Source organism: Mauremys reevesii, linkage group 21 (genome assembly GCF_016161935.1).
Source record: "Mauremys reevesii isolate NIE-2019 linkage group 21, ASM1616193v1, whole genome shotgun sequence".
In the NCBI taxonomy this organism is placed as follows: domain Eukaryota; kingdom Metazoa; phylum Chordata; order Testudines; family Geoemydidae; genus Mauremys; species Mauremys reevesii.
Genome location: NC_052643.1, coordinates 8211948 through 8227186, shown reverse-complemented (window position 1 = coordinate 8227186; position 15239 = coordinate 8211948). Strand labels below are relative to the sequence as shown.

The window sequence follows — 15239 nt, the reverse complement described above, 5'->3', positions numbered from 1 at the left end:
GCCAGCTACACCAGCGGCTGCCCCGGTGGTCCCCGAGGCCAGCTACCCGGGGCCGCCCAAGCAGCAGCCGGTGCGGCTGGTTGTGGAGCTGTTCCATCAGCCCTGTGGCAGCTGCTTGGGCGGCCCTGGGGTCAGCCACACTGGCCGCTGCAGAAGTTGTGGTGGTCACGGAAAGGCACAGTATCCGTGACTGACATGGAGCCCTAACCATAAGTATTAGAAACCCTTTTTTCTTGAAGTGAAAACTTACCTTTGACAGAAAGGAAGGGCTCAGCCTCACCTTCACTTGACAGGGAGAGTTCTTCCAGTGGCTCGCATAGTCCCACTGAGGGAGATTGCACTGTCTGTCTAATGGTGCTGAACTGTCTCCAAGCAGCGTCTGAGGATGGAGCGATATGAGGGGGCGCAAGTGCCCTCTACCATCTCAGTTCCTTCCAACTGCTGTGCCAGATGGAAGCAAACCACTCCAGTCTGTTCGGATCCGGGGTGTTCTCCATTCCTGGGGTTTGTGTGTGTGTGAATGCGAAGCTTGTTGCGCTGTGTCTGGTAAAGCACTGGAGGCGAGCTGCACCAATAGCATGCACGTGGAACTCCTGTTTCTCAGTTTGCGTCATGTGTATGCACAGTGGTGGCTTGTTGTGAACCAAAGGTGTTGCCTTCTCAGAGGGCGCGGTCCTTTGCTTTACTGCACAGCACTAGCCCTCCTGAGATTGTTTTTGCTATGAATTGTGGGAAGCCAGGGGGCTTCAAATTTTTGAGAAATCCCATGTCTCCACCATCCTGTGCCGACTAGCACCATTTTTTAATTGTTGTTGGCCAGCATGGACCTGGCAATGCTCTGCTCTGCTGTGGTGGTAGCTGTGATCACACGGAGTCTGCTTGGGGTGTATTTTTAAGCACTCAAAGCTGGACCAATTTGACTTCGGAGACCACCTGTCACGTCGCCAAACAAATGATGTGGTGGCAGCAGTGGGAGATTGAGCAGCGGTGGAAGCAGGATGGGAGCGCGGAGGAAGAGAACACCAAGCAGTTGGTACTAGAGGACCGGGTCCTGGATCAGCTACACACTATGCAGTGCCATTTCTGGGCTCTGGAAACCAGTGTGGATTGGTGCGAAAGGATTGTTCTGCGGACCTGGGATGACCAGCACTGGTGAGAGAATTTCAGGATGGGATTTTTTTGTGTGTGTAAGTGATGTGTTGAGCTGACTGCAGAGGCAGCATACCAATCTGTGCTCCCCCATACCTGGGTCACCACTGTCATCTGGAAGCTAGCCACTCCAGAGTGCCACCAGTATGTGGCCAACCAATTTGGTGTGGGGAGATGGACTGTTGAGGCAACTGTCAAAGGGATGTGTCATGCCTAGGAAAATATACTGTCACACCAGGTTATAAAGCTGGGTAATGCTCAGAAAATTATTGAGGTTTTGCACCAGTGGGGTTCCCAAACTATATTAGGCACATGGGTTCCATCAATTGCCGCCCGTACTAGGGCACAGAAAGGGGAATTTCCGCAATGGTGTTCCAAGGGCCGGCTGGCCGCCGTGGCAGGTTTACAAACATAAATGTAGGGTGGCCAGGAAGGGGCTGTGGTGATACAGCTGAGCTCTGAGAGATCCTATTTGCATTAATGGAGAAAGGATATTTATCCACAGGAACCCTATGGGCATTAATGGTGGAGAGGTTTCTTTGGTTATACCCAGGCTTATCCTCTGCTTCCCTGGTTAAAGATGCCATTCATAGGCCTCTTGGACAAGAGGAAGGAATCTGCAGAACGGAAGTGGAGGGTGCAGTTGGCCCGTGGGAAGGGAGATGGCGCAGTTTGTGGAATAGGTTCAAAAGCCGCTGAAAAAAACCTGTGCTGCCCATTTATAGCAGCACATTGCGTTCTGTGTGATATTTGTTGGACTAAGGGAGAAACCCTGCAAGATGAGTGGGAGTCCGAGGTGCAGACACTTGCTCGGCACTTTGAGCAGCCACCGAAAATAGAAAATGGAAACACCCAGGGGATGTTATTAGGGATGCCTGAAAATGTGCAGCTTTGCATCCAGCTGTCAGCCTGTGGAGGGAGGTATTTGGGTTGACGGTGAGCTGGGTGGTGTAGCTTACGGGTGTTGGAAGTCTGACCCTGCCTGTGACTTTCCCGCTTCGTGTGAAGGGGCTTTTGGCTTCAGAGCAGCGGTGAGTTGTAATGGATGAATTTTAAACTAGTTTCATTAAGAGCCAACCAACAGTAATGTAACAAATCAAAATAAAGTTTTTAATTGAACCAGTATTAAAACAACTGTTACTTGAACATACATTTAACAAGCCAAGCTACCAGCTGCAAACTGTGGAAAAAACATTAAAAATAGTGCAGCCAAAACTGAATGTGCAGGGTATGGCAGAACGGCTAAGGGGGGTTAGAGTCCGAGGCCGGTATATGCCTTCGCTTTTCCTCTTCTTGTCTGCAGAGCTTCTGGGGTGGAGAGTCACCTGCCAGTTAGCAGAGCCAAAGGCCAAGCCAGAGTCAGGGTCATAAGTTGGAGGCTGGTGCCAGAGAAAGGTCTGGCCACTGAGGATTGGAGGCAAAGTGTAAGGGCAGGAGGAGGGGCAAAGATCATGGTGGGAAGAGGAACAAAGGCCGGGGTGAGGCAGGAGCCAGCGGCGGAGCAGGAATCAGGAACAGGTTTGGATGCACGAAGCAGCCACAACAGGATAACATCTGGTAGCTGGGACAAACGTCCTGTGTCTTCTCCTGCATTAAACAGCGTGGTTGGAGCAATTGGTGGAGCTGGGCGATCCTCCAATCAGAGCTCCCATGGGTGGTGCCTTGACTGGGGCTATCGTCCTAGTCGTTTCTCAGCCCACCAGATATCAGTAGGCTTTGGGTGTTGGCCAGGATGTAGCGGCTATCTCGAGACTCCTAAGCCTGGGTTCAAGACCAGGGACGTCACATAGTGGACATCTGCTTTGCAGTGTCTACAAACAGGTCTTTAAGCTGGTGGCAGGCCACAAGAGCTTACTACACCGATTACTTCTTACCAGATGGCAATGAGCTCCAGGATCTTAGCATGGCTCCAAGCAGCAGCACCAGGTGTGTCGTGGGGGTTGTGGAGTAGGATTGCTGTAGTGTCACAAGAATGCTGATACACTTGACTCCAGGAGCAAATGGCCAAAATCTGGCTCCGTGCCAGCTCTTAAATGGGGGAAGGGTTTGTCTTGGGAACTTGAGACCAGGGCAGGGGAGGGCACAGGATGTGAGCAGGTCAGTAATGTGGGATAGCTATTGGAGGCACACAGGGATGCCAGCTGTTGCTTGCACACAAACAATAGTGCAAATTAATTCAGTTCTCCACAAACTTAGTCCACTTCGCAAGAGGAGTCCAGATTTCAGGTGAAGTGCAGAGTTAATGCGCTGTGATGCACTGCATCATTGGTAGGGCTCGTGTTTTAGAAGCGGATTAACTCTATTTATATGGTTCAAAAGCCCCACGAAGACAAGCCCTTAGTGTCTTGATAATGGTTTAGTGTAGTTACAGTTGAGGGATCCGTACAGGTAGTTAACTCGGTTCCACGTTATGGTGGCGGTGAAGAAAAAGAAGAAGCTGAGAGATGTGCTTTATGTACGTTAGGTGTCTGAAGTGCTTAGGATAAGGCCACTCTCCTTCCGGATGTTCTATCTGCTGGACTTTCACGCCCAGAGCTCCCGAGGAGAGGCAGAACGGATTGCAGGTGCTTCTCCTTAAGAGAGGCCCTTGAGGCTAAATGCACCCGGTTATGGGCACAGGCTGGAGCAACGGTCCAAGAAGCCACTCTTGCTGGTGATTGCCACGGGCTGAGTGGGTTTTCCGAGCCCTGTTCTCAAACACTGCTAAAAATAAGGGCAAAGCATTTCTACCAGCTAGAAGAAAAACAGTGGGGTTCCCTTTAAATGAAAGTGGGAAGTGGATATCTCTGTCAGACCCCGAAGAAGAGACACAATGGAATATGAATGCGTTTTTTTTTGTTTTGTTTGTTAGGCAAGGAGGAAGGATATTCTTATTGCCGGTCTCCAAACAGGCTTGTTCCTGCTTTGATTTCTCTTTTTATCCATGTTTTAAGGCACGTCTCCAAGTTTATCTAAATCTTACAATAACAATTGGGTTAATGAGATTTCTGAGTCTGACGGAGTGGTCTTCTTACTCTTCATTGAATTAATGACTGTTAAGTGCTTTCCGAGCTGTGCCCTTTTAATGTGTCAGGAAACGCCTACACTTTTGCTGCCCAACAAAAAGCTTTCCTTGATTATTATTTTTAAAGACACAGTGAACTTTTTGTGGTTGCTTTGAGAATAAAGGGCCAGATTTTCAGACATTTGTCCATTGAAGTAACTGACCTGTGCCAATTTATACCAGCTGAAGTTCTGGTCCAGAGTGTGTTTGATTGATTGTTCTGTATTCATCTGACTTGCTATATTATATATAATTTTTTTTTTAAAAAGGAGACTCTCAGCCAGCCACTTTAGAGGCATCACTGTTGTCAGAAGCATCATTCCTGAATTTTCTTTTGATCGGGTTTTAAACAAAGAGGTTTCTGAAGTCCGCAGTGGTATCAGAAAGTACTGACAATGATAAAACCACTTCCCGCTTTCATCTGGTGGCCTGGGTTTGATGGCACCGGTTCTTTGCCGGTAGGGACCAGAGTCTCTTGCCTGCACTGGTGTTGCTTGGATGTAATTAAGGGCTGCAGAGGAGAGGAATTTAGGGTCTCATCCAATGTCTGTTGAAATCAATGGAAAGATTTCTGTCCATTTCAGTGGTGCTGGAGCAGTTCCACAGTTAATTCTGTTGATGATGTATGGGCGAGAACATAATCCATCTCCCTCTCCCCCCGCAGTGATGGCTCACAAAGCCTGAGAGGAGTAAAAAGTTGTAAAATTGTACTTTTATTTAAAAAAAAATGAAGTTGGGAGGTACGACTCTGAATGCACACAGGGAGCAGAACTGCGGAGTAAGAAGGTGCCATTGTCATGGATTCACTTTTAAACACTAGAACCACGTGTCAAGCGGTGCCTAGGGCCTGCTGCTTGGGGCTGGATTTTATTTTGATCACAGCTGATTTTGATGGACTGTGGATTTTTGACCAGGAGTGTTGATGATCAGATTGTTTGTTTTGTTTATTTGTTTGTGCTATGAAATTACAAGGAAAAAATTGCAGAGCAGTGGTTTACAAGCTGCACAATTTATTTTTGTTCGTAGTGATTTGTCACTAGAAAGTAAACAGTCCACAAACTGCAGGTCTAGTTAAATGCAAAGTCATCATGAAAATGAAGGAAGAAGGCCCAGTTCCTTCCATCTATAAATGTACTGTGGTTTTGTTGTGCGTCCTAACATTTTCATCACCAGAGTGGTGTTGAAAAAGTTAGAACTGTAACATGATGCAAAACACATTCTCCTTTGGATTATGCAGCGTTGCCAACGCTTACGATTTTTATTGCCAGTCTTGCAATATTTGGTGTTTTTTGTTGAAATCTCAGGTACTGGACTCAAGAGACTGCATGTGAATCTCAGAGCTCATTTTTTTAAAGAATTACGTTTCTAGCCTTAGATACGGAGGTAGTTCGATAATACTAAGCAAGTGCAGCCTAACGGCTTAGAAATCAGAAGGCAATTGAAAAGAACTCCCAAAATTATATTTTGTAAAAAATCTCTTGATTTGTATCTTATGATTTTTTTTGGTGCCCGACTCCTGATTTTTGAATGCTTGCAATTGGTAATACGGATTGTTAAACAGAAGAGATGGGGTCAAACTGTAAAATCTGGAACTGGATTCAGGTCAGATCTCAAACTTTCCCAGTGTTTGTGGTAGTTTAATATTTTTGTTCCCGATTTGGGGGCATTACCGAGATAGTCCTGACTTGTGATGTTTGGATTCCCTGAATCTGAACTTTCCCGAAATCTAGGATGGGAGGTGTGGATGTTTGCAGCCTTTTGCCGTAACACGGAGGGTGAAAACATTGATCATAGAATCATAGAATTCAAGATCAGAAGGGACCATTATGATCATCTAGTCTGACCTCCTGCAAGATGCAGGCCACATAAGCCGATCCATCCACTCCTTAAGCAAGCGACCCCTGCCCCATGCTTCGGAGGAAGGCGAAAAACCTCCAGGGCCACTGCCAATCTTCCCTGGAGGAAAATTCCTTCCCGACCCCAAATATGGCGGTCAGCTGAACCCCGAGTATGCGGGCAAGACTCTCCAGCCAGACCCTCTGGAAAAAGGCTAACAATATCCTATCATTGACCCTTTGTACTAATTACCAGTGTGGCACTTAATTGACCTATTGACTAAGCCCGTTATCCTATCATACTATCTTCTCCATAAACTTATCTAGCTTAATCTTAAAGTCATGGAGGTCCTTCGCCCCCACTGTTTCCTTCGGAAGGCTGTTCCAGAATTGCACTCCTCTGATGGTTAGAAACCTTCGTCTAATTTCAAGCCTAAATTTCCTGACTGACAATTTATATCCGTTTGTCCTCGTGTCCACATTAGCACTGAGCTGAAATAATTCCTCTCCTTCCCTGGTATTTATCCCTCTGATATATTTAAAGAATGATGTTAATGGGGTCAGGATTTCACCAGGAAATTTCAGTGGCATTTGGAGTCTCGCTTGCGAAGGTTTTGAGGTTTATTGGGGGGGGGGGGAATCTCTCTCTCTTTTAAAAAATAGCCTCTACTGTAATATTACTTTTTATCAACCCATAAGAGAAAGCAAGTTATTAATATACACAAGGATAAGTGTTAATGAGGATACAGAGGTAAGATACATAAACATGACTGGATTTAACTTCTCTTCAAGAACTACAACATGCATCTGCTAGAACATAGGACAAGCTTCTGCCCTGGCTGCAACTCAGTGGGGTGTAAGTTAGGACAAAGTCTGGCCCGTGCTGCTCCACAAACAGAACTGGCCTCAGCTTCCTCTATTTGCTGGGTCATGTACTCAACAGCAGATTGAAAAGAAAGCTGGCTGCAAATACATTGATTCTCTAGCGCTGTATCTTCAATTTCTGCTTTATTGTTTATTTGTATTGAGCTTGCAGCAAGAAGCCCCAGTTAGGGGTCTGCGCACACATACAATGAAACGACATTCCCTGTCTCAAACGGCTGTTAACCTTTCAGTTTTCCTTTATTAAAAACCCCAAAACACACCAACAACATGAAGGGTCATAATATGCTTGCATCTGACAACTTTTCCTTTCTTTTTCCTAGAACTATTTGTTGCCTTATACGTGGAAGACCCCGGAGTGCAAAGACCCAGAATCTGAATACTTTCAAGAAAACATTAATAAATGTTGCAGCAAATGCTCTCCAGGTAATGGATTTAGGTTATTTATGACTATTACTGTGCAAGGCTAAATTCATCTGATTTCTGGATAAATGTGGTGTGCCTGCATCATTGAGAGAGCCAGAGGAGCTGCTGATTTTTGCTGCTTTAATATACTCCCAGCCATAAGACCTTTATATTGTTGATCCTGAGACCGTAAGAAACATTTTACTGCAGGGCCTGGAGCCAGTTGCCTGAATTACTTCTGGCCAGGGTTTACCAAAGGGCTCATCCAGTTGGCTGAACCTTTGAATGAGTCTGGCGCCCAAGTGTTATCTTGCATGATTTGGATCCCATGCCAGCTGCAGTGTGGCAGATTCAGCTGTTTCATGGTGAGGCGTGGGGTTTCTTGGGAATTTGCTAGGTTCTTATAAGTGAACAGATGCCGTTTCCCCTGCCAATTTTTTGAGAATAATCTTTTTATTAAAATATTTGTAAAAATGTATTTTCATACAAGGAAAATAACATATAAAACTAATTAAATCAGTGGCACCGAATCCTCGCCCCCAATTTAACATTATTTGCCAATGTCAGCCCGAGTACGGTAATAGCAAAAACACTGTTAAGCCCTGTGTGGGGTACGATTTCGTATTTGTACAATATTATTAGGTACAATCTAGCTCTGGGTAGATTCAGTTATTCTATAATTGTTCATTATGGAGTTAGGTGCCTTTTTCCTATGAAGCATCTAGTACTGACCACTTTCAAAGACAGGCCACAGGGACCACTGATCTGATTTGCTGTGGCTTTTCCTATTGTTCCCAATTACGCCTACTAAGAAATGAGGCAAGTGACTAATGTGAAGCCTGGCCTCCACCTATACTCCAATGATATTTAGTAGTGACATCATCTTGGTAAGTATTTATTCAGCATAGAAAGCTTTCTTTTGGTTGCAGGTGAAGACATTTTAGTTGCTGGTTGTTGTAATTCCCATCATGTATTTTGATCATATGGGTATAAAGCCCAGGGAGAGCACAGAACTTTGGTGGGTATGTTGTCGTTACAGAGACGAGCCATCAGAGTTATTCTTACTCCCCTAGCATTTACCTCACAACATGCTGAGCAAATGTTCTTTGTCTCTGTAAGTGCAAAGTTCCTGTCGCAGAGATTTGGATGATTAAGCAGGAAACAAGCATGTGCTGAAGCAGCCGAAGTGGCTCGAATTGACCAAAAATGTCAAGAACTAACATCTGGGTTTCCTGTGTTAAAAATGCAATGGAGGAAAATGTCATGATTCATAATTAAACCTTCACACTCTGGCAGTAAATAGCGATCACGCTCCGGTGGCACCCTCTCCCCTTTATTATAATATTTCACAATAACAAGCCCAGGATTTGGGGCAGTGCATAGGAAACTGAAAGTCTCTGTAGTTGTCGATATTTGTGAAGTTGAACGGAAGGATTTTTCATGTTGATTTTATATAAAACAAAAAAAAGCCCAGATTTTTAAAGGTATTTACTCATTTTTGCCATCAGCATTGCAAAGCCTACATGATTTAGGAGCCTAGGTCACATTTTTAAGAAGGGACTTAGGCACTTTGGAGCCTAAATCCCATGACTTGTCAATGAAATTTAGGCTCCTAAATCAGTAAGACGTTACAATGCTGAGCACAGTGCTGCCTCTAAATGCCTTTTAAAAATCTGGGCCTAAGAACCTAAATCATTAACAGGATACATGGAGCCAAATTAGAAATTGTAGATAAAATATATTGGAAAACCAAGTATTTGGAAATCATTTCCTGTGTTACTGAACTGCCAGAGCCTGGTTTCATGGTTCCCTGTGACTCCAGTACATCATAGAATCATAGAATATCAGGGTTGGAAGGGACCTCAGGAGGTCATCTAGTCCAACCCCCTGCTTAAAGCATGACCAATTCCCAACTAAATCATCCCAGCCAGGGCTTTGTCAAGCCTGACCTTTAAAAACCTCTAAGGATGGAGATTCCACATCACTAATCCCTAAAATGGAGATTCTCAAAGGAGGGGCCAAAACTGGCTACGAAGGCTTTCTTGGCGGGGTCTCGTTGTTCCTCTCATTGAGCAAGCATGTCCTCCAGCGTGTTCCTGTATGCTGTGCTCCTATACCAGATACGGACTGGCTACAGAGCGATACACACCAGATGTGGTCAGTGTAAAATCCTTCAGTGCTCAGCCTGTATGGCTGAGTTTAGCTGAAATAAGGTACAGCAGAGCCTCAAACCACACCCCTCATATGGAACCAGAAGTATGCAATCGGGCAGCAGCAGAGACAACAAAGCAAATGCAGCTCAGTACAGCGTTAAATGTAAATTACTAAAAAAAGGAAAGTTTAAAAGAGAGATTTGACAAGGTAAGGAAACTTTCCGTGCTTGTTTCAGTTAAATTAAGATGGTTAAAAGCAGCATTTTTCTTCTGCATAAACAACGAGGAGTCTGTGTGGCACCTTAGAGACTAACACATTTATTTGGGCATAAGCTTTCGTGGGCTAGAACCCACTTCATCAGATGCATGGAGTGAAAAATCAAGTTTCAAAGCTGTATTAAGTCAATGCTGAGTCTCACCACCTCCATTCCTGAGCTGCTAGTAAGGCTGAGGTTCTATTGTATGCCACACACAACGCCACCTAGTGGCTAACTAATATAATACAATTTAGCATTTCATTTAAACTCCCTTTAAGTTCTACATTCCTACCATTTTACAAAATTTACGCTATTCCACTGTTTTTGAAGTTCAATATGGAACAATCTGTTAAGTGTCTCTGAGTAGTTTTGGTTTGCTAATTAAATGTCCTGAATGCTTAGCAACTTCGTCATAAGGAGATTCATTAGCTGCAATGACTGGCTGTGGTCTGTTTCAAATCTGTGTCTTCTTGTTCTGCATCTGCCATCTGTAGAGTTGGCTCTGTTGATTGCTCTTTCAGAGGAACAGACTGTAGATGTCAACAGTTTCCGTTGAACTCTCCGCTGTTGGAAGGTCTTAATTACATATGATCTGACCTGATTTTCCCCCCCCCCCCAACAGCTGGAGTTATCCATTTCCCCCGCCCCTCCTCCTTCCCCCCAGATTGAGAGGAACGCGGTCACCAGGTTCTAGACTTGGCAGTTCTCTAATGAGTGACATCTGTTGTAAAAGTGTTTGCAAGCTCTCTTAGCCTTTTGTATCCAATTTCGCCACCTCTTCATATCTGGTCACTTTGGAGATTGATTCTTTTCCCAAAGTTGGAACAGTAGTTTTGAGCTGTCTTCCCATCAGGAGTTGTGCTGGACTATATCGCGGAGCAGCTCTTGGTGTTGATCTGTCGCTCAGAAAAACAAAGAATGAATCTTCCCGCTGTAGGATTTTATTGGCTGTCTTTACAGCTCTCTCAGCCTCTCCGTTTGCTTGTGGGTAATGTGGGCTGCTATGATCAAAATCCTATTTTGTTTGGAACGACTCACATTCTGCTGCAGTGAATTGTGATCCGTTTCCCATGACGAGTTGTTCTGGAATACTGAAGTGAGCAAAAGTGCACGTTAGTTTTCTCAGCAACACTGCAACATGTTATGTCTTTCAAGTATGTTATTTCTGTTGGAAAAATAATCCACGACGACTAGGTAATAATGTCCTCTGAATTCGCATAAATCTGTGGCTAGTCTCTTCCAAGGTCTCTCTGGTAGAGGTGGTGTTATTAAAGGTTCTTTGTGTTGTGTTGGTGTGTTATGTGCATGCAAATGTTGCAGAACTATTTCATACTTTTGTCCTTGCTGATGCCCAGCCACCGTACCGTCTGGTTGGCTGTTCACAGTATTTAGTTAATCCTTAATGACCTTCGTGGATGAGATTTAGGATTTCTTCTTTAATTTTGTTTAGAATTATGATGCAGTTGTCTTTATTCGTGTGTCCATTTGACTTGCTTAGTTGTCTACGCCAGGGGTAGGCAACCTATGGCACGCGTGCCGAAGGCGACACACGAGCTGATTTTCAGTGGCACTCACACTGCCCAGGTCCTGGCCACCAGTCCGGGAGGCTCTGCATTTTAATTTAATTTTAAATGAAGCTTCTTAAACATTTTAAAAACCTTATTTACTTTATATACAACAATAGTTTAGTTATATATTATAGACTTATAGAAAGAGACCTTCTAAAAATGTATTCCCGGCACGCGAAACCTTAAATTAGAGTGAATAAATGAAGACTCGGCACACCACTTCTGAAAGGTTGCCGACCCCTGGTCTACGCACTGCAAATTAGTCTCTTGTCATTGCCTTAGAATCCTTTAGATACTTGGGTGAGCCAGCTCTAATGTAACTTAGAACTTCCTAAACTTGCATGTCTGCCAAGGTTGATTTTTGTAGCTGGTGTAGTCTCTTTTCTGACACTGGGTCTGTATGCGTCCACAGCTTCCATGTATGCCGTTACAGCATCTTTGAACTCACGGGTAGTTGAGTGCAGAGCTGCGCTCCGAGACAGAGTTCTGCAATGACCAGTTTTTCCCCCAGAATTTATTAGCAATTGGGTTAAATCTCATTAACCTTTTCGATAGCCGTTACTGTCTTAATGATGCTTGATCCAGGACTTTTCCACCGATGAGGGTACCAGCAGTTTGTGGTGTGTTGTCAGTGTAAACGAATCCAATCCACACAGAGAGCTGTAAAAGTTCTCCCATGTCCACACCAGGCACTCCTTGCCTGGCACTCCTTTTCAGTCGGTGCATCTTCTTTTTTGCTTCTGTAAGTGTGCAAAAGTGAAATGCGAATGGCTTCCGCTCAGAGCCATGTTGTCGCAACCGTGCTGCATGTAGGCCATTGCTGCGTGCATTGGCACTGACTCCCATTGTGGATTTGTACCCTTGTTGTACTTGAGAACTGGAGCTGTTGAGATCGTTTCTCTTACCTTGCTGAAGGAAATGTCTTGATTTCCCTTTTCCCCCCTTGGCACCAGGATACGTTGGACTTTAACAGTTTATTCCGTGGTTTTGCCACTGTAGAAAGGTCTTGCAGGTTTCGATGAAGGTAATTTACCACGCCCAGTACATGTTTCTGTTCTGGTATGTTCACTGGTGCATTGAGTTCTTGAATTGCTTTTACTTTCTCAGGGCTGGGACTGATTCCATCTCTGTTTATTGCCTGTCCCAGAAACTCCATTTAGGGTAGGTGGAAAATGCACTTTGCCATGTTTCATTTGTGTCCAGAATGACTTATTAGCCCTCAGGACTTTGTTGATGGTTTTGTTATATTCTTCCATCAGAGAGCCATAGATTGAAATATCATCCATGAAAACTACAACTGCATTTGTGTTCATTAACAGTTCTGCCATCTTTCTTTAGAAAATTTCAGGTGCACTGGTAATCCCAAAAGGTAATCTTTTGAAAGCAAAATTTCCCAAAGGGTATGATAAATGTAGTTGGTTTAGCACTTTCTATGGCTAAAGGGATTTGCCAGAATCCACTCAAGGCATCCAGCTTGGAGAATACTGTAGCTCCTTTCACTTTGGAGAGGAAGGCATCCAGCGTTGCGAGGATATGTTCTCTCACAACTGCTTCATTAAGTCTTTGAAGTTCCACACAGATTTGTATTCTCCCATTTTTCTTTATAACTGGTACCACTGGGACACACCTGGCTGTTGGCTCAGAGAGATTGGCATAATGGAGACAATCTGCTGCATTCTCGTTAACTCACTTTCCACTTTAGGAAGCAATGGGCTAGGAATCCTGTGAGGTGTATGTACGCTGTATGGTTCAGCATTGTCTTTTAAGGTTATTTGAACTGAATCTCTTTTCAGAAGTCCAGTATCACCAAATATTCCATCAAGTTCTTCCACCTCTCTCACATGACTGCCATGCTGTGGCTGAGACGGCGGTTGGTCTGTGATCCTTTTGATCACACGTGCTCTGAATGCAAAGCTTTTGTCTTGGCTTAAATTCTTTGCTAAATCAGTGCCTTCGTATTTGTAAGGTGCTTTGAGATCCTTGAAAGGTACCAGATATTTGTATTAGATGGCACAGATCATCAACCTCTGTAAATGTAAAAGTTGTAAATGTTTGCAACTCCTGCTTAAATCAATGGGACGTGAGTATATATATATCTGTGGATCTGTGGTAATTCTAAGATACCTATCAGCTTGGTATCCAAGTGCCATACAAAAACAAGAAGTATCTTAGGTCAGAATTTGGTACAATATATATTGCAATATTTAGGAACAAGAGGATGACGAATTGAGGTTGCTGTGGCATTTCTTCGCTTGTATCCTTTAATGTCTCAGTCTCACCATTATTTTAACATCTATGTTGTGGTTATCAAAACTTCTTCATGTTTCTTTTAATCAACGAGCAAACAGGATGATGATGAAGGGAAATCGGTGCCACAGCTATGAACGAAACTTACCAGATGCAATTCCTACTGAGTCATTCCAAGCAGACATTTTCATTGTTTATTTTGCAGGTTACCGGATGCTTCAAAGCTGCAATAGCAGTGTTGACACACAATGTGCACCGTGCGATGACAACACGTATACAGGGCTCTGGAACAGAGTTCTGCGCTGCCTGGGCTGCTCACCCCCCTGCAATAGCGGTATGCTGAAGCCATTGCCTGGGATGCTTATCCCTTTGCCAGCTCTGTTTTGTTTTAGGGATGCTGAGAATGAAAAGATAGATCTAAATGATACTCTAGAGGTGAAACTCACTTGGGTGTTGAGAGCCTACACAAAGATGCCTGTGCACCATTTAAGTCTCACTTCAGCTCTGTGTTGAAGGCAGCAGTGACGCGTAGGCTTTGCACTGGGCATCTAGATGAATAGCACAATCCAGAAGGAATTGATTGCCTGGAAATGGTACGAGTGGTCTGCTTCTAGGTTTGGTTTGGTTTAACCTGATTTTCTATCTTCGAAATAATTGGGGGGGGTTGTCTTTCTGTCACCTGGCTATTCTCAGTGCGAATTTTCATTATACAACAATTTAAATGTAAATAGTATCCTAGAAATCAACGAGGGAAAAGATTTCGAGGTCACTTATCCATCCCTGTCACAGATTTTTTTTATTCTGAATAATTTGGCATCAGACTGATATTCCTGGAGATTGAACTTCTCTGTTAGCCACAAAATTGGTACCACATGTTCAGTTTCTCCTTACACTCCTCAGCCAATATTGCTAGAACCCTGACTTGAAGGGGCTGCCTGAGCAGGTGAGGGGATACTTCAGTGGGGAGGGATAGCTCAGTGGTTTGAGCATTGGCTTGCCTAAACCCAGGGTTGTGAGTTCAATCCTTGAGGAAGCCATTTAGGGAACAGGCATAAAAATGTGTCTGGGGATTGGTCCTGCTTTGAGCAGGGGGTTGGACTAGATACCTCCTGAGGTCCCTTCCAATCCTAATCTTGTATGTATGATATAGGTCCTATGGTCTATTCATTTCTTGGCCTCCAGTAATTAGCACCAGCTGTGAGGGTGACTTGTGATGTTTTTGTTTTTCATTTGCTCTGCAGTTCAGGCGGCAGAAGGATACTGGCTCAATCCATCACAGGGTGCACAGTGTAACACAATGTAATCGCTGGTGACTGTAGTCTGTTCTCCCATTGCATGCGACTCCTAGTGGGGGTAGTGGGGGGGGGGGGAAGTAATGCTCTCATTCACTTCACTAGCAATTAGGAGGGAGGGGAAGCAGCATAAAGACTAAGGGGCCTGGTGCAAATCTTGTTGTGGCAATGGGAGTCATTGATGTCCGTGAGCTTTGGGTTAGGCCTAAAGGGAGCAGGCAGAAGTGACAAAACTGGCTAATTGCAGATGTCTACACTGTGTTCTGTGATCAGGTTGATGTTCAGTATAGAGGGATTGTCCGGCGAGGCTCCATGTCCCGGCATGGCTCTCGGATACCGTAGTGATGGGCAGGTAGATAGAGACAGATGGGATGCTGCGCTGCTTTGCGATCCCCCTGGATGCAGATG

At 44.5% G+C, this 15239-nt stretch overlaps 1 protein-coding gene across 1 annotated transcript in view; it reads left to right on the top strand.

Moving 5' to 3' along the window:
* LOC120388032 overlaps positions 1 to 15239 on the top strand; it is an 83414-nt gene that overhangs the window by 56166 nt on the left and 12009 nt on the right. Inside the window, exons 14-15 of the mRNA XM_039509570.1 lie at positions 7233 to 7335; positions 13745 to 13873. Of these exons, the coding sequence (XP_039365504.1) occupies positions 7233 to 7335; positions 13745 to 13873 (232 nt within the window). The remainder of the gene's footprint in view (positions 1 to 7232; positions 7336 to 13744; positions 13874 to 15239) is intronic.